The 26,453-nt window shown below is 36.8% G+C and overlaps 1 protein-coding gene and 1 long non-coding RNA gene across 19 annotated transcripts in view; one reads left to right on the top strand and one right to left on the bottom strand.

Annotated features, from left to right (window-relative positions):
* DLG2 (discs large MAGUK scaffold protein 2) overlaps nt 1-26,453 on the top strand; it is a 2,068,078-nt gene that overhangs the window by 1,427,916 nt on the left and 613,709 nt on the right. For all 18 annotated transcript variants that reach the window (XM_082343299.1, XM_082343288.1, XM_082343300.1 and 15 more), the window contains one exon: nt 16,665-16,789. In XM_082343299.1, coding sequence (XP_082199425.1) covers nt 16,665-16,789 — 125 coding nt within the window. The remainder of the gene's footprint in view (nt 1-16,664; nt 16,790-26,453) is intronic.
* The window catches only part of LOC309606394, an 81,580-nt gene continuing 68,269 nt past the window's right edge, over nt 13,143-26,453 (bottom strand). The window contains exon 2 of the long non-coding RNA XR_014231803.1: nt 13,143-14,333. This is a non-coding gene — a long non-coding RNA (uncharacterized lncRNA). The remainder of the gene's footprint in view (nt 14,334-26,453) is intronic.

Here is a 26,453-nt window from a genome sequence, read left to right as displayed (position 1 = left end):
AAGTACAATGATAGACCAACGCTTTTTTGTCAGCTCTCCTTACCCTTGGACTTCAGTGTCTGAAAGATACTTTAGGGAATCAAAGAAGTAAGCAGAAAATATCTTTTTGTTGTCTGAATCATAAAAATAAAATTTATTTCCATTGCAAAATAGAAGAAAGTAAATACCCCATATTTCTGCTTCTGCTTCTAAAAGGCTAAGTATAGAACCAAAGAGATTTTTTTATATTCTAGTTAAGTACCTTCTAAAAGAAATATATACCTCTCTGTTGCACTCCAATTTAGTTTATTTACTTTACCTTCAGATGTAGAAATAGTCTAGAGTTGATGCTGAGAATTAAATGCTTTATATTGTATTCTTAAATCCTTTGTCAAATATGTGCTTTTTAAAGAAAAATGATATAGGCAGAATTTCAATAGATGAGAGAAGACTCTAAGAGGAATATAAAGTAGATTTCAAGCCTCATTTTCTTTTAAAGTCTGATTGGATTCTGCCTGTGATTAGGGAATTAAGGGGAAACCATAGAGGTGAATTAGTTCCTTCAGGTTTCTATTGGGCAAACTATTATTCTAGTGTACCTCTTGATACAGCAGGAGACTGAACGAGTTTCTTTTTTTTTTCTTCTTCAAAAGGTAAACTGCTTAGTTTTTGGTAGCTGGTAGAAGCAAGAATAAATAGAAAGAAACAGATATTTAAATATACTATTTTAAGAAATAACTAAGATAAAGCCCACAAAGTGCTTAACATAGTAATAATCAATAAAAATAAAGCTCTCATTCATTCATTTATTCAACAAATACTTATTACAGATTTATGATGTGCCCAAAAGTAAAATTAACATGGTTTCTTCCCTATGAATACAACTTTTATAATGTAATCTGATAACTGTTGTCAGCAGAAGCAAGATAAGTGTACACTGGGAGCACAAAAGAAAGCCTATTTGAGCCCAATTAGTGAGTCACATAAGATTCGCAGGACAGATGATGCTTGAGCTGAGTTTAGATAAATGGGAGGGGGGGGGGGAGTTGGCATGGAAATGGAAATGTCATGATTGTATTCAAGAGACTATAAGTAGGAGTGGAGAGGAGGAATGGAGGGAGATGGGATGGGACAGAATATGAAGGGCTTTTGTGGGCTGAGCAAAGGTTAAACAGTATCCAAAAGCTAAGAAGAGACATTGTGTTTAGCACATTGTGAGACAGGATCATGAAAGAAGAGTTAATTAAACATGGTCTTGATTCTCAAAAAGCTCTGATAGATTCCATATATATGTGTTAGCATACGCTCTTTGTTTTTCTCTTTCTGACTTACTTCACTCTGTATGACAGACTCTAACTCCATCCACCTCACTACAAATAACTCAATTTCGTTTCTTTTTATGGCTGAGTAATATTCCATTGTGTATATGTGCCACATCTTCTTTATCCATTCATCTGTCAGTGGACACTTAGGTTGATTCCATGTCCTGGTTATTGTAAATAGTGCTGCAATGAACATTTTGGTACATGACACTTTTTGAATTATGGTTTTCGCAGGGTATAGGCCCAGTAGTGGGATTGCTGGGTCATATGGTAGTTCTATTTTTAGTTTTTTAAGGAACCTCCATACTGTTCTCCATAGTGGCTGTATCTATTTACATTCCCACCAACAGTGCAAGAGGGTTCCCTTTTCTCCACATCCTCTCCAGCATTTATTGTTTGTAGATTTTTTGATGGTGGCCATTCTGACTGGTGTGAGGTGATACCTCATTGTAGTTTTGATTTGCATTTCTCTAATGATTAGTGATGTTGAGCATCCTTTCATGTGTTTGTTGGCAATCTGTATATCTTCTTTGGAGAAATGTCTATCTAGGTCTTCTGCCCATTTTTGGATTGCTCCATGTTAAGTGCTTTGTAAGAATTATCTCACAGACTATTTATGCCTGCATTTCTTAAACATTTTGGCCTCAGGACCCCTTTTCATTCAAAATTATTGAGAACTCCTGTATTGTTTATATGTGTTTTATCTGTCAATATATATTGTATTAAAGATTAAAACTGAGCACTTAAAAGTACTTATTCATTAATTTATAAGTAACAATAATAAATTCATTACATGCTAACATAAGTAACTTTTTACTAAAAATAACAATATTTTTCAAAGCAAAAAAAGATTAGCAAGAAGACTGGCATTTTTTTATATTTTTCAAATCTCTTAACTCTGGCTTAATATAATAAATCTGAATTCTCTTATCTTCATCTATATTTAATCTGTTGTGCAAGTTGTTTTAGTCAAAGTAAATGAGGAAAGTGTGGTTACTTCACAGATATGAATTCAGAAAGGTGAAATGTTTTTATAATCTTTTCAGGTAATTGTGGGTATTCTTCTTTGATACTACATCAAAACTTGACAAATCATAGTTTTTTAAAGATTAGTTGCAATGTAGAATCTGAATCCATATCAATGAACTTTTTGTACTATGTTATAATAAAATTAATCTATCTATCTTAAGCTTTAAATGGACCTTTTACTCATGTGTGGGCTTGTAAAATCATGTATTAGTTAGCTGGAAAATAATGGTTCACTGAATTACAGAGATCACCCAGATGTTGACTTATTTCATTATACAATACCAAAAAATCCTATTTGTCAGTATTATGACCCATCCCATCAGAGAAGTCTTTTACGTCTTGGGAAGCTGTCATGCTCGTGTTGGTGGATACTTGAAAACTCAAACTTTACAATTGACAATAAATACTATCAGCTGTTTCCTTGAAAAAACAAACTCACTTCATCAATTTTCCGGAAAGTTTTTGCCAAATACCCAAGACTGAATAATTGAAGTTTGTATGTCAGTCATTTTTTCTCAAGTAAAAATGACAGTCAATGAAAATGTGGTTAGTTTAGCTTGCAACTCAAATGATTGCACTTTTTTTTTCCTTGGGAAAACCATGTGCAATATACAAAAGTACTTTAGGCATACCTCTCATTTCATCAAACAGAATATTATAATGTTATGGACTCGAAAGTAATGATTTTATAAAATTAATAATCTTCACTGCTTCATCAAAGATAATTCTTAAGTAAAACTGACATTTCTTTGTTTTTGTTGTGAATGTATGTTTAGTAAAGAATCCAATGACTACTAGTCCACTTTGGTACCACTGCCTTGTTTTATTCTAAGGCACCAACAGTTTTACCCACCATTGCTTTTGCACCATCAGTGCAAAGGTAAACATGGTGAGAAAGACAAATAATATCTTGTTATTATGAAAACACTTTTAACCTTGAAGACATTTTGAGTACTGCTAGTTTATAACCAACACAAAAGCTGTTATTATTCCTTTTTTTCAGATGAGGAAGCTATACTTCAGAGAACTTAAAAGAATTGTTCAGAATCACAAGCCAAGAAGTGGTAGAGCTAGGATCTAAACACAGCAGGAATGACTCTGGAGCTTGGTTTCTTAATCTGTTCCAAGAGAGTGGTGCCTAATAGGTTATAGCAAGTGCCCATCTCCATCCCTCTTGGCCTAGTCAAGATTGGTAGAGATAGGGGTATGGGTTGAAGGCTTGTTAAATCAGAGCCACAGTTAGTTATTCCCAAGTTACCATTTCAAAGGAAAGTTACTTTTAAGGGACATAAGTTTTTAGTTGTAGGTTGTAACAAATAAGCACCTAGAGTACTGCCAAGAAGTAGTAAAAAGAAAGAGTACGTGTACACTGCCAGAAAAAGAAAAAGAAAAAACTCTAGGAATCAGCCTTTTTAAAAAAATCCTCATGGTTCAGTAAAGAGTGAAAAGATTGTTTTGTTCAAAGGTTGGTGGTTTTCAAAGATTTGGAATAGAATACAGAAGAAGATCTAAATTGTTGATATGAGAGAAATTGGGAAAAATTATACTTTTGAAATACAGTGAATCAAAAGAAATGGTGTATAAACTGATCATTCCCAGGCACTGGGATTTTGCAGTATCCTGGGCAATAGGAAATGAGGAAATTAGCTAGGATAGAGGAAGTGGGAATAGAAATAAGAGGATGAAAACAAGAGGTACTCAATAGATAGAACGAACAAAACTTAGCAAATGATGGAGGAGAAGGCCTAGGGAGAGGAAGAGGAAAAGATAAATTTGAACTGTCATGCCACCCCCCACCCTGTTCCCATGTATATGGCACATCTCCCCAACTAGATTTAAGCTCCTTCAGAAATAGAACCACATCTTTTATTTTCTTTTGTTCACAGAATTTGATACAATGTTGAGCACAATGTTGAGTACAGGTTTCTGGTAACTGACTGTACTGCTGAACTGAATGAATAAGCATTTCAGAACTCTAATGAGAAACTGATGAACTCATAAAAGTGCTAACAAAAGATCAAGATGAAAAAAAATTTAATTACATGGGACTGAGTGAACTGATGAGGATGATTATTGTGACTTTCTGTTTGAATAAAAAAAAACAAAATCCCACAAGGACTCAGAGGCAAAAAATATACAAATCAATTTTCACTGCAAAGGAAAGGAGCTGTTACAGTGGAGGATTACTGGACTGAATGTCAATATTATGACATAGTATGAGTGTGTTTCATGTTTGGTAATTGCAATCATTGTTGCTTTTGTTGTGGTCATCCATTTACAATGCTTGGTGACAGTCTATCTCTTGTAAAAATAAAATACAGTGTGTGTGCGTGAAAAAAAAAAGATGTATATGAACAATTCATTATTGAAATTCTATTATTTATTTACTTCCTGCTGGAGTCAGTATGAGCTTTACTTAGTTACAACACTCAAAGACAATAAAAATCGTTCATTATTTTTTCTGTAAGAAAAAAAAAAATCTATTTTATCTTAATTTTGAATTTTCATCCATCTAGATCAAAATTTTTGTATGTGATAAATTAGTATCACTAATTAAATTAGTGGTAAATTTGTATAAGTGATAAATTTTGGGTTTTTTAAATTTAATTTTTATTTTATATTAGAGTACAGTTGGTTTACAATGTTGTGTTAGTTTCAGGTGTACAGCAAAGTGATTCAGTTATATATACACATATATCCATTCTTTTTCTGATTCTTTTCCCATATAGGTTATTATAGAATATTGAATAGAGTTCCCTGTGCTATATTGTAGGTCCCTGTTGATTATCTATTTTATATATAGCAGTGTGTGTATGCTAATCCCAACCTCCTAATTTATCCCTCCCCCCACTTTTCCCCTTTGGTAACCATAAGTTTGTTTTCAAAGTCACTGAGTCTGTTTCTGTTTTGTAAATGAGTTCATTTGTATCATTTTTTTAGATTCCACATATAAGTGATATCATAAAAAAAAAAAGAAAGAAAGAGAATGTGTTTTGTTTTCTTTTGTTTTCAGAATTTGATACAATGTTAAGCACATAGTAGGTACTCAAATAAATAAATATAGAATTAATTAGGTGATTTAACTCTTAGCCCTCTTATATTAAAATCAAGTAACCCCCCTTTAACCCCTTCACCTGACCTTTCCTTATTAGCTCATTCATACACATTAGAGTATTCTTCAGGGTTTTTAAAAATTTTTTATTGAAATACAGTTGATTTACAATGTTGTGTTAGTTTCAGGTGTACAGCAAAGTGATTCAGATATATATATATATATATATATATATATATATATATATATTCTTTTTTTACATTCTCTTCCATTATTGGTTATTACAAGATATTTAGTATAGTTCCCTGTGCTATACAGTAGGTCCTTGTTGGTTATCTATTTTATATATAGTATCTTCAGTTTAGTTTAACTCAGCAAACATTTACTGAACATTTGCTCTTACCAGGAATTGGATTGCAAATATAGTGTATCCCCTGTCCTCCAGATGCTAAGAATCTAGAGGAAGAGGGACACATATACAAATAACTTTGTGGTCTTAATCACGTTATGAATGAAATTGTGTGGAATCACAGAAGAAAGGGCAATCATGTATGCCTGAGCAGTTGGAGAAAACATCGCAGATAGCATTTGAGGTAAATTTTGGTGTCTGAACAGGAATTCAACAAGAGAAGAAGTATTTCAGGCAGAAGAAGCCCTTCAATTTAGTTCATGCAAGAATGCATTCAGTTCTTTTCATGCATAGGTACTACATGATTCGGGCAAAGAAAATGTATAACTCAGTTTTGATGCTTTGGATTGATGCTCACAATAGAATAGGGAAGATAAGCAAGTAAACAATACAATACAATGTGCTGCGTATAATAGTAAAGTTGTGAACCAAGCACAAAATAATATAGAGAAGAAAATGAAGGAGAAAGTGAGGATCTACTCTGGGTCAGGCATTTTTTCTTTACATGCTACCAAGGGGCATATAAAGCTACACAGAAGAAAATACAGCTTAGTCAAATAGTGAGCATGTTACAAAATGCTGATGCTTAGATCATATCTCTGGCTTGGGGACATATTTTCTTTGGTCTTCACAATGTTGCACTGTGTGGCAGTCATGGAATGTGCCTCTCAAACTGCCAGTTACAGGGAGCATAGTTGACTAAGAACCTATATATATTTCAATTTAATAATTTTCCAACATTTAAAAATTGGTATTTTACTTAAGAAAATTTGATTCCTATCTTCCCTCAGCGGGGAAAAACAATCTCCCAACATTAGGCCCGTATTCTAGAGTGCCCACCATCCATAAGAGCTGAATAGTACCTCTTCCCTTTAGATGAGATATATGCTCGATCCCAGCTCTTCCCTATTTTATTCCCAACACGAAGACCATTTGCCATTTAACCACACTCTTGCTCTGTTGTTTTACCTCTCCTGGGCCCATTTTGCCATCCTATATGTCTTGTCTGCCTTCATTGTCATTTGAGTTTGAGATCCATTATTTTGATCGCATTCTGCCATGAGAAGGATAGGGTGAAGTGACACAGGCCCGGAAGCCACAGGATCAATGAGGAGAACTCATGAAGTTCTAAGCCGGGCAGTGATAGTTGAAGTTGAGAGGAGCTGGATGGATTTGAGGGATCTTTCAAAGAGAGAACTGACAAGTCATGATGTTTAATAAAATGCGGGGACTGATAGGCAGGCAGGTAGGAGTCAAGGATGGCTATCAGATTCCTTGATGTGGTAACTGAGTAGTTCATACGCTTCCCCATTTCTTTCTTATTTTCTATATATAAACTGTCCTAAACAGATATATACTTTAATCCTTCATATGCCAGGAAGTTTTCAGAAAACACAAGAAGAGATGTCATTGGAAATAGAAGGCTTAATGCGCATGCAAGAGAGGGACTCCATTGTTAACAGCTTACATTGAAAAAATGATCAAGACGTTAAGAGACTATGGAGGTAGCTGTTGAGAAGTATATATTAGCTTCTAGTGGCATTCAGTTAAATACTATTGCAGGGTACAAGATAGATGTTATTTAAACATTGTGCAGTTGGAGTGTCATTGACAATGTCCTAAATCAGATCTTAAGAGTTCACAGCTCAAACACTACTTTGGATCCCAAATTACTCTCCTTGCTTTCTGACTCAATCCATCAAGCCTATTCTTAATTCATCCTATACAAAGTCTTTGAATTAATCGTAGTAAAATGCCACATTTATCATGTCATGCCTTATGAAGAAAACCTAGTTTCTCCAGGAACCTATACTCCTAGGTCTGGTATTCAGAAAACTTTCACGTACACCCTCAAGGAGATGTTATGGCGGCTTGGCACATCTTGTTCCTCTGCTTGGAACCCTTTCAGCTGCCACACTGCCTCACATCCTAGTCCTCTTCTCATCTTTACCCTGGGTCTTTCCTCACTCTCACTGAACAATTTTGGCCCTTTTTTTTTCTTTTGTCTATTTTGTCTCTTTCTTTCTTCCAAGGAAACGTCAGTGTCGGCTACAACTCTGACTTGCCCATCACTTTAATACATTCACATGATTTGACATTTATGCACTCCCATGACTATCAATGAGTGTTGCTTCATCTCTGAAATCTTGAACCCTAAAATCCCATCGTGTCCACAGCTTGCCACCCTCTCTTCTGTTCCCAGTCCCCCGTAAATCCATCATTTGACCTTGTTATGACCTCAGTCTATCTATCCAGTCTCTGAGCATCCTCCGTGCTTCTCTTCCTTTCCTATCCTTTGTGATTTATATACTCATTCCTTTGAGAGTCAACGGCATTTGCTTTTCAAACCTCAGCCCTAAGGCAATCAAACGTTCCCTTTCTGCTGTTCAAGATTACTAAACTCTGTGGGAGAAAATCTCGTGATCACGCTGACGATGTCCCACCTCAGTGCTGCTCACCAGACCCCTACTGATCCCAACGTGTCTCTCTTGCCTCACAGCTGCAATTCCAACCCTTTACTGCTTTACTTAAGTCTCCACATTCATTCTAGACTTTTCCCTCTAATGTCCTGACATCTAAATATATAGAGCAAAGACATGTCGTCAGTCAAGAACTCCTTCGGTTTCCTTCTCCTCTACCTTAAAAGGACCCTATAACTTCTTCCCCCTTAAAATAACACTATAATTTTATCTAAAGGGTGAGACAAAATGGACTTGGTAAAGAAGAAAAGGTATCCCTCTCCCAAGCCAAGGCTGAGTTATGCTATCTTGAAGGCAAAGTTTCCTTTGTTCTTTTGCTAGACAAGTTTTACAAATATAATGTGTGTGTGTTTATAACTTATAAGGAAGAATTAATGATGGACTTGCTCAAAATGACAAAAGAAATAAAGGTCTAAAATTCTGATATCTATGAGCAATATTAACATGTTGGTGAACATACTTCCAAATTTCTTCTATGCATATATATTACAAAGCGAGATCAAAGTTTAAATCCTATATTGTATTCTATTTTCTTTATCTAAAGATGTACTGTAAAGATCTTTTCATCTCATGATATCATTGTATTCCTTGGTATGGCTATAGCACATGTATTTAACCAGTACCTATGGTAGGACTCAGAGAATCTGGACTCTAGACCCTCTTCTCACTCCTCCTTTGTCAGGATTTGTTTCCCACGCGCTCTCCTTCTCACCTATACCTTCAGTCTCCCTTTCCATGGGCTTCTTCCCCCTACGCCACAGACATGCTGAGTCCCCTCCCTGCCATCCTCTAAAATCTTTCTACTACCCTGCCTCCTTCTCATCAGATACTACCATGTATCCCCCCTAAGAACAGAACTCTTTCACAGAAACAGGAATCTGCCTTCACTATGTCACCCATTTCCTTCTCATAAATTTTTCGGTCTACTGTAATCTGGCATTCTCTGCCCACCTGTTTGTTGAAGCTGCTTCCTCTCCGCCATCCCCTTAAAACGCTTTCCCCTAAACAGTTACCAATCCCCAAATGCAGATCTCCTGATGGCTCCTCTACTCAGCAGCTTCCAGAAAAACACAGTTTAATAAAGCAAACTTTGGGACATCCTAAATGCAACTCCTAGCAGTTGTAACTGAGTGAAAACAGGCATCTCTTATTCCTGGGCTAAGACCTTTAGCCAAAGATACATGGATTGTTAGCATGTTAAGAAGGGGGAAAAAAAAGGAAAATTTGAGGGGGAAAATTTTTTGTTGCTGTTAATCGTAAGCAACAGTAGTTAGGAATGTCTGTGTTACATTCATATGTTTATACCCTAATAATGGGCCTGGGGCCATTCATCTTTTAATATTGCAGTATGTTGTAGAAAGTGGATGAGAGAAAGACTTTGAATGATTTTCAACAGGTAATAACTATGAAAAAGATATATTTTTATTCTCTGTGCCATTCTAGATTTACTGCCTAAAATAAAATTACTTTCAGGAAAATTTAGAAGATTATTTGCCAGCTCATAGACCTTTCTATCAAGTGATGTTTTTATCCTGGCATATAGCCTATGGAATTATTTAATATGTTATTATCTGTTTTAACTTTTTAAAAAATATCTTTATTCTGCCTACTTATATTGGTCACCATTCTCTTGTATTTGTTGATCAATTGTCAAGTTGTGCACTAGTAATTTGCAATCTCAGTGCATGTCAGAAATTTACAGATGGGAGGCTAAGGTATAATTATATACTTGAAAATAACATATATATTATTTTATAGTATAAATTATAGTAAATAAAAATAAATGTCTTTGCTGGAGCAGATATGCAGACAATAGGCTTGTTTGACATTCTTGTCAGGGAGTGAAAGGAACATATAGATCTTGCTGAAATGAGGGGAATGCACTGAAATCTTGGGGTTGGTAAGGGGATATACAAAAATTCAATGTATCAAAACAGGCCATAGGTGTGGTACATATATACAATAGAATATTACTCAGCCATAAAAAGAAACGAAATTGAGTTATTTGTAGTGAGGTGGATGGACCTAGAGTCTGTCATACAGAGTGAAGTAAGTCAGAAAGAGAAAAACAAATACCGTATGCTAACACATATATATGGAATCTAAGAAAAAAAAAATGTCATGAAGAACCTAGGGGCAAGATGGGAATAAAGACACAGACCTACTAGAGAATGGACTTGAGGATATGGGGAGGGGGAAGGGTAAGCTGTGACAAAGTGAGAGAGTGGCATGGACATATATACACTACCAAACGTAAAATAGATAGCTAGTGGGAAGCAGCCGCATAGCACTGGGAGATCAGCTTGGTGCTTTGTGACCACCTAGAGGGGTGGGATAGGGAGGGTGGGAGGGAGGGAGATGCAAGAGGGAAGAGATATGGGAACATATGTATATGTATAGCTGATTTACTTTGTTATAAAGCAGAAACTAACACACCATTGTAAAGCAATTATACTCCAATAAAGATGTTTAAAAAAAAAATTCTATGTATCAAAACAGGCCATAGGTGTTGAAAGTTTAAAAAATAGTGTTTGAGTCTTCCCTTATCTAGCTTTTGTTTACCTAACAATTCTCAATACTACCTACCTAATCATCCCTTCTCCCATATTTAGAATGTGTAACTAAATTATCTTTACCAAGCGAAATAACATATAGTAAAATTGTAGGTTAAAATTCATCAACAAATACTTGTTGGATGAATAAATGAAGGTATGAATGAAAGAATACGTTGTCTAACTTCTATTTGCCTTTATTGTCCTCATGTTTGTAAGGACCCTTTTAACAGTGCTGTGTCAAACCAAAGGAAGTGAACTAACATTGACTGATCATCACCCATGTGCCAAGATCTATGCTCTGCTAGTACATATGTCATTTACTTTCATCTTTCAGACAATTCTGTGAAGTAGTTACTATTACATACATTTTACAGACAAGGAAACTAGACTCAAAGTTAAGAAAGGTACCTAATGTCAAACATCCAGCAAGGGCAAAACTGGTACTCAAACCCAGGTCTGAATGGTCCAAGTACATGCTTTTCCATTACAAATTTTTTGAATATTTTTATGATACTGATAGGAGTGGTTTAGACTCTTTTCAAAAAAAAAATTTAATGGTTTATTATTGCTATTGTTTTTATTATTTCCTTACCATCAAATTATTTGTTTAACCCAGAAGAGGCAGTATGATGTAACAGGGAAAAAATTAGTATTTGGAGCCTAAAAAATCCTGTTTGAATCTGAATTCCATTATTTACTTGCTTTCTGTCTTTATGTAAGTTACTTCACTCTTCTCAGCCTCAGGGTTTTTCTTTTGTTTTTATATGTTTTTGTGTTTTGTTTTTTAATATATAAAAAGGGGAAAATACTGTCTACCAGATAGAGGATTGTAAGAAACCTAGCTCAGTGTTTAGCATAAAAAGAAAAATGCAATAAATGTTAGTTCCCTTGAGGACATTTTTAGTATTTTACTAAGAACTTTATAACTTAAAAAAAGTCTCCCTTTTAGGTAGTTTGAATTATTACTTAATATTATAATAATAGTAATTATTACAGTTTTACTATTACTAATTAGTAAGTAATAATGTTCTTACTGAAAACAAGTCATTTTTAATATTTTAGTGGTGATCATACTTTAAAATTCATACACTTTTTATTCCTCTCACATTTATATAATGAACATTTTCTATTGTCATTAAATATCACTACAGTTTTAATGGCTCCAAAATATTCCCACATTCAAATAGACATACCACAGTATTTTTAACTATTTCTCCATTGTTTGGATGTTTCCAGTTACAAGTTGTTTTCTGTTTTGTTTTGTTTTTAGAAGGAGAAGCATGATACTGCCACAAAGCTTTGAACATAAATCATTGTACACATCTCTGGTTATTTCTTTAGGATAAATTCCTATAATTGATTTACCAGATTAAATAGTATTTTAAAGTAGGAACTTCTGACAATCAAAGAAATTCTTTGTCAGTAGGACATTCTATAAATATATATGATTATGATATCACTTTATTGTCCTCTTCTTTTTTACAACCCCATTTTGGGGGTAATTTTCTGTTAGAGAATAATTTTTTAATGAAAGAGGAGTTTCTGAGGATACTGTATTTATATTTGCAACCATCAATTAAATGGTAAATTGTCTTTTCTTTTTGCTAACTTTTTTTTTTTTTTTTCTGAGAGGAGATAGAGTGTAGTACATGAAAGAGAAAGTACAACTTGGCTAGACAATGGGCTTGTGCTCCTGGGGGAGAGTCAGCTAATGTGGAGGACTGGGAACCAGGAGAAAGAATGGTCCCTGCCAGCCACATTCTCAGGCATGGAATCTGCCCAACTGCAAGGAAACAACATCCCACCTGGAACTCTATACAGAGGCTGCCCTCACCAGCATGGCACCTTGCAGTTTCCATTGACTGTGTCAGGTATCAACACTCAGTTAATTAGTCACAATTTTCAGGCTCTAAGGGTGTCAGCCAGGGGTCTGCCTGTTCACATGGAAAGATGGCTGCTCAGAGGAGAGAGGTTCTGGGGTCTGCCTTTGCAGCTGGCTGGTTCTGGGATGGTTGTCAGGGGACTGGAGAGATTCAGCCATGGCGAACAGCAGGCAGTAATTTCACTGCTGCTTTTTATCTCTCCCTCTCCACTGAATGCTGCTGCTGGTAGCAAAGGCCTGAAAGGGACGGCTGGGAGAGAATAATAAGGGAAGAAGGGAAAGCACTTTAAATAATTTCCTTAGCTGAATTCAGATGAGCCTCTTCTAAGGAACCATGGTGACTGGGTAGGCCCAACTGGCAGACTGGTTTTAATTGAAATACAAAAGCTTTTGGGAATCCTTGGGACTGGAAACACAGGTCCCGTTATACTCTGTCTCTACCTACCTCTTTTTTTTTTTTTTTTTTTTGGCCACGCCTCCTGGCTTGCAGGATCTTAGTTCCCCAACCAGGGTTTGAACCTTGGCCCCTGGCAGTGAAAGCGCCAAGTCCTAACCACTGGACTGCCAGAGAATTCTACCTACCTCTTTTCATTGTGGGTTCTCTTATACATTCATTCCTTTTTCATTCATTCCTTTCCTCAGAGTGGATTTGAGGGCAGGGGCATGTATGCTAGTAAATGCCAGAGCCACCATATTCTCCGTATGAGAGTCAATTCTAAAAACGATGGTTACATACTGCTAGGTTGTCATCAAAACTGTTGTTTCAAAGGTCTGTGAATTCATACAATAAGTTTTAAAAAATACAGCAGTGACCTACATCCCCCTCTAAAGTTTCCTATAGCATTCCCTTTTTTTCTGCTGGCAAGAACCGTTTTCCTGCAAATCTAGCCAGAGATCCAGAAGAATCCTTTGAAGTCATCCAGTTTAACCTCTCAGCAGATGTTTGGATCCCTCATGTTCAGTGTCTAGCCAGCTGCCCATTGAGTGAAGGATCCTCCCTCCCTTGCAAAGCAGCCTATTCCCAATTTGAACAGCTCTTGTCTCATCATTCATCCTTCAGCTAAGCCACAATTTGAATTTCTGGGCTTTCCATTTTTATTCTTGGAGCCACACAGAACACAATGGCTTCTACTTCTGTATTATATTCCTTAACACATTGTGGACTTCTGTTGTGTCCTTTCTGAGTCTTCCCTTTAGAACTTGAATATTCTCAATAAATTGGTCTATTCACTCATTCATCAAATATTTAATGAACAATACTATGTGCCACACAAGGCACCAAGAAACAAAGATGAATATTGTATAGTTCCTGCCTACTATAAGGTCAGTTTGAAGGAAAGATAGACTCATAAAAATATAATGTCAAAATAACACAGTATATGACATAGCTAAGTGGAGAAATTTACAAAAACTCAAAAGAGGAGTGACTTACCCAATGAAGAGGAGTTGTGGTGGGCATTTAATATTTCCTGGAGCAGATGCCATCTAAAACATCAAGGGGGAGGTGGAAGATTTCTTGTAGATAATGCAGCATGAGTAAAGGCCACAAGATGAGCTATCGTGTGTACTGTGCAGGAAAAGAGACAGCAGTTCAGTTCAGCGTTCCTGGGGGCTCAAGTATGAAGCTAGAAATAAAGGAGAAAGGGTTAAGAGCTAGATCATGAATATTTTTCTCAAATGACAAAGTATTCAGTGCCCTCTCCAAAAATTTTGATATTATCAGGAGAAATCATTGGAATATCTCCCAGTCTCTGCTTGCCTCCTTCCCTACCCCTATTAATGAAGAAATTGTTATCCCTGAGGTGTCAGCTCTGGTAAGACCAATATACTCTAGTTGATGTTTTTGGAGCTAACCCAAATTACATTAGAAATACTCATCTTCCCATCTTTTCCTTCTAAAACCCAAGATCTTATTCTATAAGTTTCTACTGCCTCATTAAGTCACCTAAATACTGTCTTGGTGGCTATAGACCTGACAGTGTAGTTGAGGTTATACAGTGAAAATGTACTGATCACCAAACACCAAACTATCACTGTCTTTTCTGCTCTGCCTTGAATTCCATGAAGGCAGAAATCACCTGGTCTTAATCCTTAAAGCCTGAGCTTCAAGACAGTCACGTAGAATATATTCATATAACACCAATGCAGTCATCTGGTGTCAATAGGTAATTAAAACCAAAAATGGATTCACATACATTCTGCTCTGAAGAACCTCATGATCAAGGCACATCTCATCCAATTTTCCTTCTTGCTTTCTTCATTCTAGCCTCATCGTCTGTTACTTGGACCTGGCATACCCTTTCTTACTTCAGGGATTTTACATATGTTCTTCCGTCTGCCTGGAACATTCTGTCCTCCTCTCCAACTCCCACCCTGACCCACTTAAAAGTAACTAAGTGCTCTTCACCTTCAGGAAAAGTCCCTATGTGTGGCTTTCCTGTTAGCCACTCTTGCCTCTGCACTTGCCTTTCGTATGCCTCATAAACTGAAAGATTCACTGCTGTAGCTCCAGGGCTTAGTCCAGTGCCAGGCACAAAGCTGGTGTTTAATAAATATTAAATAAATTCATTATTTGACTACTGCTAAGTAATATCTCTGTTCAAAGAACACTGGAATTTTTCAAAGAAAACAGAATTAGAGAGAAGTCAGAAGTACAAAGACGAGATTTTAGTGGCTGTGGTTGAATTATTAACTTCAATCTTTCGACGTACAATTGTGAAAACAGCCCTCTGAAATTCAGTTTTATTAATTCAGTCAATAAAAATTGCTAAGCATTACCTTGACATTTGCAGTGATAGTATAACTGTCAAGTTATACTTGATCTTATCTTAACATTGAACTTTTCTGACTGATTGCCCTAATTAATTTTTCTGGATTAACTACTGAATTCTTATTCCTCATCTCTTTTTACCCAAGAGCAAAATTTAATCAAGTGATCATAAATTTAGTAAGCTATATTTGTTGTAAGAGTATATAGAGAAATTAAATATCCAGTGACAAGGGACTGGTTAAATAAATGACCTGGGTGAAATATTATTTAGTTATTTAAATGGATAATTATAAAGATTATCTAGCTGTATGGAAATGGCTTAAAATATAATGTGAATTAGAAAAAAAATAGAATATAGTATGGAAACATAATGTAACCATGGAGATGGAGATTTAAAAAGCATATGAAAATAAAAAATAAGTAAGACAGTTTGTGAATTTGGGAGAGATGTTTAATTATGTATTACATACAAATTTTAGAGGGCTATATGTACATTGGATGTCAATTACTATAGTCTACAGGAGTAAGTATGAAAGCTATATTAGAGTATAAACTATTCAAATTTACATGCTGCAACAATAATGCATTCCTTGTCTGTATCTACAGCAAATTAAAGCCTGTTTATTACTGAAAAGTGTCTCACATTTGCTATGACTCTAGAAGAGGTCCCTGCCTTCTGAAGTCAAAGTTCCTTATTAACAGGAAAACACGTTTCTTTGCTGCATAGATAGTATTAGAGCAACAGTACCAGAAATAGCAGAATGAAAACACCTAAATTTCACTACTCTATCAAATCAAATGTTCTTCTTGTGACTGATTTCCTTCCATTCTTTTTCGTATGTGTGTATAATTTTTACAATGGACACTAATGATTTTTTACATTTTCTCATATTACACAGTATGTAAGCTTTTATTTCCTACTTCATAATGATCGTTTTAATTGCGAATAAAGGAAACATTTCTTAGAAGCAAAAATATAAGGCCCTTGAATTCTTACAATGCAGGGACAAACCTGAGTGTTGTTCCTGACCTTCCTTTGTCTGCTGACAGTGTACTTTATAGCTTTGCATACAAGGCTGTTATCACCTGATTTCCATTTGAGTAGTAAGATGATAACGCAGAGTACAAGGGGAACTAGGTTTAGGTGACAGCCACAACACTTAATGTCTGCTTATTGTTTCTACAGGGGAATTCTGGCCTGGGATTCAGTATTGCTGGAGGGACAGATAATCCCCACATTGGAGATGACCCTGGCATATTTATTACGAAGATTATACCTGGAGGTGCTGCAGCAGAGGATGGCAGACTCAGGTAAAGATCTGAAATGTTAGAATTATTTAGAAAGTAAATCTGCCACATCAATGAGACGTACTTGTGCCTTTGGAGAGTAATAATCCTCCAAAAGTTCTGTACTTGAAAGAGAAGACTGTCAAAGCAAGCTTTCTGTAATGACTTTCCAGATCTCTTATTACTTATTGAATTTCAGCTAGTATTTAATTTGTGTTTGTTTATGGCTACCACATTCAACATTGAGCCAGGCAGTGTGAGGAAGGGATACAGATGTATCTTTTGTTCCATGAGGCCTTCAGTCTGATTGGAAAGAAGAATACTATGAGCTGATGAGCAAATAATAAAATGTGTAGAGAACAATATATTGTAACTATTGTAGTATTAGCAAAGAAATTCCATGTTGTGCACCTTGTGTGTGTTCATGGATTTGGCAACCATTTATAAGGGCTTTCTGTAGGAGTTTGGATGGAAAGAGTCTGAAAAGCTATTCTGTAAGAAGATTCCAGTCTGAGTCTTAAAAAAATAATTTATTAACCTCACAAACCTGAATGAGAACCCAGAGGGAGAAGAAGCAAGTGGTCCCAGGAAAGAAGGAAATCACGTGTCTTGGATGAAAAACACCAGGTGAGGTTCTGTAGCTGGAGTGGAGCCAGATCTTGCTCAGGATAGAATAGTGGTGGCTTGAGCCAGGGACCCTCTCTTTAAAGAACTAAAGATTATTTGGGAAAATAAGAGTCACCCACATGGGGCTCTTGGTAAATGATATAAAATTCTATCAGAGATCAAAACACTAGCTAGGGACTTCCCTGGTGGCACAGTGGTTAAGAATCCGCCTGCCAACACAGGGGACACAGGTTTGAGCCCTCGACCAGGAAGATCCCACGTGCCGTGGAGCAACTAAGCCCATGCGCCACAACTACTGAGCCTGCGCTCTAGAGCCCATGAATCACAACTACGGAGCCTGTGTGCCACAACTACTGAAGCCTGCGCACCTAGAGTCCGTGCTCCACAGCAAGAGAAGCCACCACAATGAGAAGTCCGTGCACCGCAATGAAGAGTAGCCCCCGCTCGCCGCAACTAGAGAAAGCCTGCACACAGCAACGAAGACCCAACGCAGCCAAAAATAAATAAATAAATAAATAAATAAATAATAAAACACTAGCTAAAGGGATTGTAGATTGAACAATTAGGAAAGATTTCCTTGGGGAGAAAAACATGTCCCAATGTTATTTTAGCACCTCTACTAGATTGTAAATCTCCTCAGGCCAAGCAGTTATATTATAGATGTGAATCCATAAATTCTTAATGAATGAAAGAGTTTTTGGATGAATGAATGAATGAGTGAATAAAATGAGAAGAGAAAGGAGGGTAAATTAATGAGTGGGGAGAGAGGGTAGCACAGGCCAAGGCCTGTAGGTAAGAATGGTTTTAGCTTGCATGAAGCCACACTGAAAACTGTGACCTAAGTGGCAGAAATGTAAGCTTTGTAGCCCTTCCTGAGTCTGCTTTTTTAAGCATAGAGAAGCTAGCTTACTGGTTTTTTATAAAGCAGCCAAGGACACTTTTTCCCTATCCAACTGTTCTGATGCAGTGATTACTTTTGACAGCTGCATCTTTGCAGCTTGTGGAGGAAAATCACGCTTTTTTTTCAGGTACATCGGCGTCCCCTATCAACAAGAAAAGACATGAGTGACGCTCCCACAGGAAACACATGCTTTTTGAATAGAATTTTCAGGCTGAATTGACTAAATTAATTTCTGGGTGAGGGAATGTCCATGCTGCAGAGTGAGAGATTAGAACTAGATGCTGTGTAATTCTAGGACTCGTGGTGGGGATAGTGATTGCTAATGCCGGACCCTGGAGAAGCTCCATTTAAAAAGTTTAGAAATAAAGTTGTTAAAGGAAACTTCAGAAAAGTGGGCCACAATCATTATTTCATATCACTCTTTACCTAGAAGTAGGGGAACTTTCACCTCAGCCAAACTTTGGCCCTAAGTTTCAAATAAAATAAACTTCATGTTATGTGCTTATTCAACAATTAAGAATGAAAAATGGCATCTCTTAGAGTACCACCACTCTTTGCTTATGCCTACGGAGATAAAAGGAAGTTCTGCTGTGTTGGGAGCGTCATTCAATAGTTGTAAAGAGAATAATCATAATGACAGCTAACATTTATCGAGCTTTTATCATGTGTGGAGCATTGTGCTAAGATAGATAGGTAGGTAGGTAGATAGGTTGGTAGGTGGGTGGATGGTTGGATGGATGGATACATAGATTGATTGACAGGTTGATAATATAAATAGAGATGTAGGTACACACAGACACACACATAGACACACAATCTTCTATACACTTACGACAACCATATGAGGCAGGTACAGTTATTATGGCCATAATAATATGGACTCAGGAAATTAAGAATTAAATATTTTAAGAAGATCACCCATCTAACTTTGAATACATTCCAAAATCTAGTCCTGTATATCACTTAAGTACTCTCTAAACTCTAATTCAATAGTAGAATCTCCTACCTCATGTGGTCCTGGCCTAAAAATTCCCAAAGATAAAGTTTTTCACAATGGTAATGGGCAACTCTGAACAGTTACAAAGTTTGCTATTTTTCTGCTGAGCCACAGTTGTTTTTATTATGAACTCTACCCACTGGTCTTCTTTCTGGCTTCCTGGAGCCAGGGCCGTGGCCTATGACTGTGTATGTGAATTTTGCCTGGTGAGGTTGTGCAGTGAATGACCTGAAAAGCTCTGAACAATGGTCCTAACAGGAGCAACCCTATATACCAACTCCCCAATCCGCATCACAGCCTTGTGCCTATGTGAAGACAGCTCTGGTGTGTGTCTCCAGTTCTTTGTGATAGATCCTTGCTACTACCACTGAGACTGTTTCCCACCTTACTCCTTCCTGCCATGAACTTGAATGGTTTGGGGACATCTAAGAGTTCAAGAATAACACTCAGCTGAAAATCTGGCAGCGTGACATTAAGATAGATTTCAGAATTTAGCAATTTATCTGGTTCAAAGCCTACATTTTACAGATGGGAAAGCTGAGGCTCCGTCGAGTAATTTATCCTGAGGCATAAATCATTTGGGGGGTCTGTTTTAACTAGACTCCAAATGTCTTTTTTTTTAACTTTTTATTTTATACTGGAGTATAGTTGATTAACAATGCTGTGATAGTTTCAGGTGGACCTCAGAGTGATTCAGTTATACATATACATGTATCTATTCTTTTTCATATTCTTTTCCCATTTAGGTTGTTACAAAATATTGAGCAGAGTTCCCCGTGCCATACAGTAGGTCCTTGTTGGTTACCCATTTTAAACATAGCAGTGTGTACATGTCAATCCCAAACTCCCTAAATATCTGTTCCCCTGACCCTTCCCACCTGGTAACCATAAGTTCGTTCTCTAAGTCTGTGAGTCTCTTTCTGTTTTGTAGATAAGTTCACTTGTATCATTTCTTTTTAGATTCCACATATAAGCGATACCATACAATACCATATGATATTTCTCTTTCTCTGTCTGACTTGCTTCACTCAGTATGACAATCTCCAGGTCCGTCCATGTTGCTGCAAGCATTATTTCATTCTTTTTAGTGTCTGAGTAATATTCCATTGTATATATGTGCCACATCTTCTTTATCCATTCTTCTGTCGATGGACATTTAGGTTGCTTCCATGTCTTGGCTATTGTAAACAGTGCTGCAATGAACATTGGGGTGCATGTATCCTTTCGGACCCTTAGACTCCAAATGTCTTGACTCAAGTAATTAATGATCTAAGGTAGTGTTAAGTGGCAGTAACACCTAAGCCCATCTAAGAAGTCTTTTCTCAGTGTAACAGGAACACTCTTTGAAGCTGGACTAACAATGTGTGAGGAGTACTTTCTATCTCACCATTAGTCCTTGTGAACATGGAATCAGCAAATAACAATGAACTCTGGAAAGATGTAGGTTCTGATGCCTGTATACTAACATAGTTGATTTTGGAAAGATTAAACTCTTGTGGTTGCTGTTTTCTCATCTATAAAGTGATGACAATTATACCTGTTCTGAGGATTCAGTGAGATAACCTAAGTCCCTAGCTATGCCAAGCATATAGTACATGCTCAGTAAATTTTAGTAATGTTTCCCCCTTTTCCTTACCAGCCCTCTCTACCTCTCAGTGGTCTTTCCTCTTCTATTGCTTCCATTCCTTCTTCTTTTTCTCTCCTCTCATCCTTTCCACCTTTCTTTCAGTTCCCATTCATCCTTTACGGCCTTCCCTAAGCTTCCTGTTCCTATCTTTTCACATGCCCTTTTCTCTTGATCATAACATGAAATTAAAACCCATTTAGAAACAGGTATGGTACTAGAAAAGGTTCTATGTTTCTATTCTCAAGTTTATAATACAGTCAACTGAATCTGCTATGTTTCCCTTACTTAAAAACTAAGCCCACAAACTAAACATAGTTTTGTTTTGGTTTTTTTTAACTTGACAGATTCTTTGGTGCTGTGAGTTAGGAACTTGTAAACATTTTTCTGATGTATCCTTCACATTATAAATTATATTTTTGACAGTTAAATCCTACTAAAATTGAAAGAGAAGCTGAGGCCCAGAAAAGTGAGATGTTGGGTCTGCTCCAAGGAGAGTAGTAATCTGGACTTTTCAGTGGATATATAATAATCAGGTCCATAATAATAATAGCAAGGACAACATAGTACTTCAGTGTGCCAAGTACTTTTCTGACACATTCACTCATTTAAAGTGTATAACAACTTGACGAGACCTATACTTTTATTACTCCCTCTTTTCAGGTAAGAAAATCAAGGAACTGAGATAAGAGGTTAAGTAACTTAGCAAGATTGTACGGCTAGTAAATGTTAGAGCCAGACTTTGAACATAGGCAGTCTGCGTCTAATGTCCATGTATTTATGTTCTAAGTTATACTGCAGGGGGAAGAAGAATGACATTTAAAAGACACACTGTGGTAAGCAGTATTCTAAAAATGCCACTCCTTATGATTCCACACCCTAATCCATAGAACCTGGGACTTTGATGAACTATCACTCCTGTGATTTTGTTACATTGCATGGCATAGTTGACCTAAGATAGGGAGAATACTCAGGTGAGCCTGATCTAATCACATGAGCCCTAAAAGTAGAGAGCTTTCTCTGGCTGGTGGCAGGAGAGAAAGTCAAAGAGATTCAAAATCTGTGAAGTACTCGACACTGTTCCTGGTTTGAAGATGGAGGAGGCCATGTGAGAAAGTACAAGGTTGGCCTCTAGGAGCACACAGAGGCCTCCAGCTGATAGCTAACAAGGAAGCAGGGCCCTCCATCTCACAACTGCAAGGACCTGTGTCTTACTACAACCTTATAAGCTGGGAAGAAGACCCACAGCTCCAGATGAGAATGTAGTCGGTTGACACCTGGATTTCAGCCTTGTGAGAACCTGAGCAGCGATTCCAGCCACACTGTGTCAGACTTCTGACTTATACAGACAGTGAGCTAATAAATAGGTCTTGTTTTAAGCTGCTAAATTTGTGGTAATTTTGTAAGGAGCAACAAAACATTAATATCTACATTATTCGAGGAGTTCTGAGTTCATTATGAAAAGTCTTCCTGTATGTGCTCCATCACACCCAATATAAAGCAAGTGTGTAGGTTTAAGACACAGATAAGGTGAGAGGTGACTTTCTCCTTAATTAGATCAGACTCCAAACTGAACTCAAGTCCCAGTGGTTGCCCCAGAAGAGAGATATAGGAGAAAGAACATACTATTTGGAGTAGAGGACCTGGGTTTCAAGTTCTCCTTTCTAGGTAAGTGACCTTGGACCTCTTTTTAAGCTCTCTGTGCTCCAGTTCCCTTACTGGTAAATTGTAAGTAGGAGCATATATACCACGAAGCTGTAATGCGTTGCTTTAAACTGCAACTGCTGTGGTAACTTGTCAGGGAGCAATAAAAAGCTAATATGGGGCTTCCCTGGTGGCACAGTGGTTGAGAGTCTGCCTGCCAATGCAGGGGACACGGGTTCGAGCCCTGGTCTGGGAGGATCCCACATGCCGTGGAGCAACTAGGCCCGTGAGCCACAACTACTGAGCCTGCGCATCTGGAGCCTGTGCTCCACAACAAGAGAGGCCACGATAGTGAGAGGCCCGTGCACTGCGATGAAGAGTGGCCCTCGCTTGCCGCAACTAGAGAAAGCCCTCGCACAGAAACGAAGACCCAACACAGCCAAAAATAAATAAATAAATAAATAAATTTATTTTTAAAAAAAAAGCTAATATGGACTCTATGGCATTTTGGACCCTAATATTCACTTAGGCTGAGGTGCAGACTGGCTTGTCTCTGCCAGCACTACCACACTCTGATCTTCAGAAACACTGATCAGGCCTCATGGCTGGGCTCAGGCCCTTCACACACCTGGAGGCAAGATGTGAAAAGCAATCAGAAACAAGGGGTGGATCAAGGTCAGAAATAGGGAAGAAACCAGTCCCCCAAGGTGAGGGACAGCAGATACAGAGATTAGCTGAAATACACTGTTACAACTGATGGCTGGGGATGTTGGTCTGGGCTGGACGGAGGGTGAGAGCCAGAAGCTATAAGGAAAATGTGAGATGAAGGCTAAGTTAAAAGGCAAGGCAAGAGAGCATATGAGGGTTTAAATGAATTCCTTTGGATAGTGATCCTTTTCCTGTGCAACCTCTTTTTCTTGTGTATATATTTTTATAGATATGATAATTGTCCTTTGTGGAATATGTATAAAATTCAGAAAAGCAGATAAAAACTAAACAAAACACAACACATTCATGTTTACAATAAATAGAGTCAATAAGTATTAACATTTTTGTACACTTATTTCTGGTAATTTTTTTGCTATTTTACTTATTTTTATTTAGTTTAGATCACACTGTATATAATATTTAGCATTTGTTTAATTTCACATAACTTTATTTCATAAACCTTTCCCCATATCATTTTTTAAAAAGCCTTGTACATATTTTAATTGCTGTTTAATAATACATTTACTGTTTACATTGTTAGGAGTTTAGGTTGTTTTCAGTTTCTCCACAATTTAAATAACTGACAATCTTTTGGAAGACATTGCTGACTCTGTTTCTCATAAATTCCTTAGGATATATTTCTAGCAGTAGAATTTCTGCACCAAAAGGTATGAACATTCTAAAGAATTTTGATACATATTGCTATATTTCCTTCCAGAAGGACTGTACCAAATTTTACTTCTACCACTGATGTTAGGGAGGGACTATTTTACAATATGTCATCAACATTTCATGTGCTTGAATGTGTATGATTTTAGGCTGTTTACCAAGGCAAACAATGGTATATTTCCTTGCTTTGCTTTGCATTTATTTGATTAACAAAAAGATTGAACTCTTTAAAAAATGTAACAAGCCATTTGTATTATTTCTTCTAGAAGTTGTCACTAAAATTTGATAACATTACCTATCTTTAAAGTTAGAACATTTTTGAAAGAACATTAGGTTTTCTTCCAGAGCAAAATAGATATCTGTCCATGCTTTGAAGAATGGTTTTTATTTCAACTTTTGTATCTGAACCATAAAAATGCCCTCTGTGTGGCTTCAAGTCTCAGGATTGCTGAGGACCAATATTGATCTGTCATCCTGGGGAAGAGCTATCACATGACAGCCTCCGCTTGGCAAAGCAGCAATGACATTTTACACAACAGTGCATTTATTAAACCCATCCACAGCACAAAAGCAGCATGTAGTGGCAGGCAGAAGAGATGGCTACTTGCCAATATCCTGACAAGTGACACAATTTAATCTCTTAGCCCTCAGCACAATCATTTCTACTCCCAGACAAGATGGGAAAAAAAAACAAAAAAACAAGTTTTCTTTAAGTTCATTGCTTCATTTGTTCCTTCTATGTCTGTTTACAAGTAACATTGGCTTCGTCCTTATAAAAGCCATATATGTTGATTTCAAATAAGAATGCTATTGTTCATACTGAGGCTTGACTATACCGACTGAAGTCGAGAGGTAAAGGATCAATGTTTCAAGAACACAACCTCTGTGTATAAATTACAACATCATCCTTTGGCTGTCATACGGCAATTCATCCTTTTGATTTTTCATTAATTATACCCATTAACTCACTAGTAATTTTTAAATAATAACATGAGGAAAAGAGAGGCAAAGGGGAAGAACAGAGGGAGAAAAAGGAAAAGGAAGAAGAAGAAGAAGAAACACTGGGGATCATCAGGAGATGAAGACATCACATAACTTAGAAATGGAGAAGGCAAACCTAAATTAAAATTTTTTCTGTGCCGATGAGAAGCACTAAGCAGAGGAAAGGGAGCAACTTTCAAGCATCACAGTCTGAAACTTACTCCCAAGACTCACTTTCAGACTGTGTAAGGAAATAAAAGATTTCCAGTAAGTGAAACAGCATAAGAGATTGCTAACTCCATAGAATACCTCTCCACATTGAACTTGCATTAGTTTGGATGGTGGGAAACAAAAACCTTTAGTTACCAAGTCCAACATGTCAACTTCCACCAAATGTGTGACTCTTGCACCAAATGACTACAATAATGCTAAATTTTTCATTCAAAGACAAAGACTCTCAGTGTCTTCAAAGCCGTGTGAACTTTTCTTTCATTATCGTTTTGAGGCAAAAGCAGCACATAAGCCCAACCATTGCCCTGAACAAAAAGATTTTCATGAGAAGGGAGATTTCATTATCCAGTGCAGATTACACCAGCACTCTCCTTAGAAAAAAAGTATGATTGGGATCTCAGTGGACTCAGATTATTTCATTCCATCTCTGCCCACAGAATGAAAAGGGGTAAGATGGAACAGTCCTCTGTCCTTTGATTTCCTCTATCAATATTATCAGCCCAAAAAAAAACAAAAGAAAAAAAAATTATCAGCCCTAAATATGCTGACAACCTGTTTAGACAAGAAAAAAAACAATTAGCAAGTAGTTCCATAGTGACTGGTAATAACAAGTCCTCAACAATTTAGAACTACACAGGAAAATTTCTAAACAAGAAGAATAATTTCAGCTACATATCTGGTAGTATGCCAAGTATACAAGTGCAGTCTTTCACAGCTAGAAAGGCATATCCAACAGTTTTCTGATTTTCGTCAACTGTTACGTAATCTAATAAAATAAATCTCTCTGTGGGTTAAATGAAATAGCTTTTTGCAAACATGCCCCCTCTTTTTTAACAAATTGTGCCAAGACTCCTGAATATCCACACTCAAAAGAATTAAGTTGGACTTTACCTCATACCATACACAAAAATTAACTAAATATGAATCATAGACCTAAATGTAAGAGCTAAACTTATAAAACTCTTAGAAGAAAATATAGGAGTAATTCTTCATGACCATGGATTAGGCAGTGCTTTCTTATCATAACATTAAAAGCAACAACAAAAACAAAAGCAGATAAATTAGACTTCATCAAAATTACAAGCTTTTCTGCTTCAAAGGCCACCATTAAGGAAGTTAGAAAACAACCCACAGAATGGGAGAAAATATTTGCAATAATATATCTGATAAGGGACTTGTATTCAGAATATGTAAAGAACTTTTACAGCTCAACAATAAAAAGACAACCTAATTAAAAAATTGGCAAAGGACTTGCAGTTATTTCCTATTGATACTGTAACACATTGTAAAAAAACTTGGTGGCTTA

This window comes from Balaenoptera borealis (genome assembly GCF_965194805.1).
Source record: "Balaenoptera borealis genome assembly, chromosome: 11".
Classification (NCBI taxonomy): Eukaryota; Metazoa; Chordata; class Mammalia; order Artiodactyla; family Balaenopteridae; genus Balaenoptera; species Balaenoptera borealis.
This window is presented reverse-complemented; position numbering and strand designations above follow the sequence as displayed.